Raw genomic sequence first — 5,000 nt, 5'->3', positions numbered from 1 at the left:
TTGTTGAGCTGTCTGACAGCCTGAGGTATAAAAGAGAGAGCATACCGCTTACTTTGTCTCACAGGAGGCCTTAGCCTAGCACTACGATCTCTGTCTCTATAGTTAGCATTGTTAGCATCGTTGTTAGCCTCGTACCTTATCGATGACGTGGATCAGTCCGTTGGTGGCCGCTACGTTAGACGCGGTGATGGTCGCTCCTCCGACAGCTGTCAGCTGACCCAACAAACACACACCGTTACAAAGTCACGTTGAGTTAACAACGTTAAAGGTCCCATGGCAGGAAATATTTCACTTCATGAGGGTTTTTTAACATTAATATGAGTTCCCCCAGCCTGCCTATGGTCCCCCCAGTGGCTGGAAATGGTGATGGGTGTAAACCTCGTAAGACTTCAGATACAGCATTAGGGGACCACTAAGGTCTATATAAAAGAGACTTCAGATACAGTATTAGGGGACCACTAAGGTCTATATAAAAGAGACTTCAGATATAGTATCAGGGGACCACTAAGGTCTATATAAAAGAGACTTCAGTTACAGTATTAGGGGACCACTAAGGTCTATATAAAAGAGACTTCAGATACAGTATTAGGGGACCACTAAGGTCTATATAAAAGAGACTTCAGATACAGTATCAGGGGACCACTAAGGTCTATATAAAAGAGACTTCAGTTACAGTATTAGGGGACCACTAAGGTCTATATAAAAGAGACTTCAGATACAGTATCAGGGGACCACTAAGGTCTATGTAAAAGAGACTTCAGATACAGTATTAGGGACCACTAAGGTCTATATAAAAGAGACTTCAGATACAGTATTAGGGGATCACTAAGGTCTATATAAAAGATACTTCAGATACAGTATTAGGGGACCACTAAGGTCTATATAAAAGAGACTTCAGATACAGTATTAGGGGACCACTAAGGTCTATATAAAAGAGACTTCAGATACAGTATTAGGGGATCACTAAGGTCTATATAAAAGATACTTCAGATACAGTATTAGGGGACCACTAAGGTCTATATAAAAGAGACTTCAGATACAGTATTAGGGGACCACTAAGGTCTATATAAAAGAGACTTCAGATACAGTATTAGGGGACCACTAAGGTCTATATAAAAGCATCCAAAAAGCAGCATGTCATGGGACCTTTAAGTTAACCCTTAGCAGATAAAACAGGCTCAGGCAGGTCAGAGGGTGTTTGCCAAAAGCCCAAGTTAAATAAAACTATCCAGTTTTGTGCAAAAATGCAGAAGATGATAGTAAACCCTCCCGTCTGTGGACTTACCTGATTGGTTGTTGAAACAGGAAGTGTTGTCTTGAGGAGGCACGTCACAGAGGAAGTGCTGCTCAGAGTGGATAATGAGAAGATCCCAGGGATGATGTGGTTCCTGTGATACGGGACAGATGAAAGTGTCAGGGTCCTATTTTAACGATCTGAGCGCACAGTGTGAAGCTCCTGGTGCAGGTGTGTTTAGTGCGAGTCCAAATCCACTTTTGCTAGTTTGACGGCGGTAAAAAGGGTCCGCATGCCGAGTGCCTGGTCCTAAAGGGTTGTTCTTTGTGTCTTCATTAATCAGAGGTGTGTTTTGGATGCAACATGCAATCAACCAATCAGAGATCATCTCCCATTCATCAACCAATCAGAGATCATCTCCCATTCCCTTTAAGAGCCAGGCGCGTTTGGACCTTGGAGCATTGCTGTTATGATGGAGGATTTACACCCTAATATTTTTATTTGTGATCTTCTGCATGTGTGTGTGTGTGTGTGTGTGTGTGTGTGTGTGTGTGTGTGTGTGTGTGTGTGTGTGTGTGTGTGTGTGTGTGTGTGTGTGTTTGCTGCTGTGCGTCCCTGTGTGTGTAACAAGCATAGTGTGCGCGCGCTGTGCACGAGCCTAGCAGCATTTGACTAATGCTCTGTTAAAATCAGAGGTGTCAATTCCAGGTCCAGAAAGTAAAAGTCCTGCCATGTGTTTATTCCACCAATGAACTCAGCCAGCTGATTTCACTAATTAGCAGCTGATTTCACTAATTAGTAGTGAAATCAGCTGGCTGAGTTCATTGGTGGAATAAACACATGGCAGGACTTTTACTTTCTGGACCTGGAATTGACACCTCTGGTTAAAATAACAATGAAATGCTGCGTTATTGACTTTAGACCAGGTTTTTGTTGGTCAATGGTGCGATCACTTCCCGCTGCCTCAAGATAACAATACTCCCAGAATGCACTTGGACACACCTCCCTGTAAGACCAGGACACCCAGAATGCACCTGAACACACCTCCCTGTAATACCAGCACGCCCAGAATGCACCTGAACACTCCTCCCTGTAAGACCATCACGCCCAGAATGCACCTGAACACACCTCCCTGTAAGACCAGCACGCACAGAATGCACCAGAACACACTGTAGGATTCTTGTAGGATACAGATTTGATCATTGGCAAATTATCAAAGATGTTTTATCAATATTAATAAAGTTATGAATATGGTTATTAATAACTTTATCAAATCGACAAACAATCAAAAACGGGGCACCACCCTGCAAGTCAGGGACCAATAATCAAACTGTGGAACAGTCTCATTTCTGTGAATATCCTTTAAAAGGAAATAAAGGAAGGGGTGAATCAAAGCACGGACCTGATTGACCAGCAATTATTACAGTAAGTACACAAATAATCACAAGCAACTGCTAATTAAGTATAATAAGATTTATTAACGTCACAATTATCGGTGGCTAATCAATAAATTCTTCACTAATAAACTCATATACCTTTTTACAATATCACAACCAAAAAACAAAGCAAAACAAAGCAGCATGTGTCATGGACACGTCTGTGGGTGTGGGTGTGTGTGTGTGTGAGAGAGGAGGGGCATGTCGACATGCATTTCTAACACAAAACAACTCCAAAATGGCTACTCCTGTGAGCTGCACAAAACTATTTGGCCTCAAGAGGGCGGTAGTGGTGCTGCGCGTACCCAGGAGGGGCTGAAGAAGCCGGGGGTTGCTAGGCAACGCGCACGCTTAGTCGGTATGGTAGCTAGTTCCTGTGTTAGCTCTGTCCGAACGTAAGCAGACTCCACGTGTGAAGCTAGCCTGCAGCGTTAGCTCGGGAGCTACGCGGCTAGCCTGTGGGTGTGTGTGTGTGTGTGTTAGAGAGAGAAGAAAGAGAAGAAGAATAAAGAAAAAAAAAGGGGGCACTCTGATCTTTAGTTATCGATAATGACCCAGTTCCCTCAGCCACTCAGGTCTGGGCTAACGTGTGGTTTAGGACAGACTGAGACTTTGTTTTGCTGAGGAGAACGTCACTATAACTACTTAAGTGACTAACAGCTGATTTTCGCGATTCTATCGCAGACAGTAACTAAACTCCTGAAAGGAGTGATTTAAGCAGGTAGCGATTACGGTTATACCAAGCTACTTGACACGACATAAATCAACGAGTATAGTGATCAATTTATACATTCACAGCACAGATTAATAATCACATATGGACCAGTACATGATTAAATCAGATCACATTAATGGCAACAATGGTAGCGAACCCTTTGCTCATTAATAACAGAACAAAACGCACTAGTTCTAATATCTGCCCAGAACTGTGTAAGCCTCTTACTGTGTGCGTTGTTTGTCAGTTAAAACTCTTGCCAGAGTTTAACGATCCGTTTAAATCCCGAAGCAGAGGGGACAAGACGTAATCCAGGTCGACCAACAAGAAGCAGAACGCCGTCCTTTTCTTGAATCCAGGCTGATTAAACCCGCCGCAGATGAGGGAATACTGCCAGTATTTCCTTGGATCCCCTTTATATGTCAGACCGATATAAAGTTGTCGCCGCTCAAATCTCGACCAGCGAGGTGATGCTGGCTAGCTAGTCCGGACTAGTGCCTCCTTTCAGCAACCGGGGGTTACCGTGAAAAGCAAAGAAACACAAACGCAGACAGCTTTTATCCTTCCTCCGCCTCCTAGTGGTGGGGTGGTGCATTCAAGGACCCGACGACCAATGGGAAAACTGCAACCTGGCCACAGGTGTGAAGCAGTTCTTTGTCTCACCACCAGTCTGCCTTGCCGTCCTCGTGTTTGAATGCACTTTCTCCATCTTGTGAAGTGGCGGCTTGTAGGAGTTTGGTGAAACTGGCTTTGGGATTCACATGTAGGCCAAGATCCTTTGTCTTGCCTTCCCTGTCTTGCCTCCCCGACCTGGATTACTTTGTCTTGCCTCCCACCAGTCAACTCAATCTGAGCCAAATCACTGTTTAACCAGCTTCTTGGTCCCCAACAACACCTCCCTGTAATACCAGCACGCCCAGAATGCACCTGAACACACCTCCCTGTAAGACCAGCATGCCCAGAATGCACCTGAACACACCTCCCTGTAAGACCAGCACGCCCAGAATGCACCTGAACACACCTCCCTGTAAGACCAGCACGCCCAGAATGCACCTGAACACACCTCCCTGTAAGACCAGCACGCCCAGAATGCACCTGAACACACCTCCCTGTAAGACCAGCACGCACAGAATGCACCTGAACACACCTCCCTGTAAGACCAGCACGCACAGAATGCACCTGAACACACCTCCCTGTAAGACCAGCACACAGATGGGTGCAGGTGCATTTGCTATTTAAACGACGCGGGTGCTGAGCTGTCACCTGACGAGACTTGGCAGGTTCCCCGCCGAGGTCCAGAAGCTTCTGTCCTCTGAGGACATCATTGCGACGGCAGTTGAAGACGGAGCCAGCAGGGTGACGTTCTGGTCCGACAGAGTCCAGGACAGGCCAGATTTCTGGGACACAACAACAGGAATATATGTTAGGAGTTCTGGTCCCACCGAGACAGGGACAGACCTGAGTCCTGGGACACAACAACAGGAATATACAGGGGTGGCCCAAGACTTTTGGGGGCCCCAAGCAGGATTTGGTTTGGGGGACTCTACACATTGTAACATGTTGCCACGGCACTTGGCACTAAACCAACTTGTATATTGTAAATATTAGTTTAAGC

General features: G+C 45.5%; 1 protein-coding gene across 1 annotated transcript in view; it reads right to left on the bottom strand.

Moving 5' to 3' along the window:
• stab2 (stabilin 2) overlaps window positions 1–5,000 on the bottom strand; it is a 108,406-nt gene that overhangs the window by 48,065 nt on the left and 55,341 nt on the right. Inside the window, 3 exon segments of the mRNA XM_028602865.1 lie at window positions 136–213; window positions 1,286–1,388; window positions 4,649–4,782. Of these exon segments, the coding sequence (XP_028458666.1) occupies window positions 136–213; window positions 1,286–1,388; window positions 4,649–4,782 (315 nt within the window).

Source organism: Perca flavescens, chromosome 2 (genome assembly GCF_004354835.1).
Source record: "Perca flavescens isolate YP-PL-M2 chromosome 2, PFLA_1.0, whole genome shotgun sequence".
Lineage (NCBI taxonomy): Eukaryota > Metazoa > Chordata > Actinopteri > Perciformes > Percidae > Perca > Perca flavescens.
Note: the sequence above shows the minus strand (reverse complement) of the source record. Positions and strands in the feature narration are given on the sequence as shown.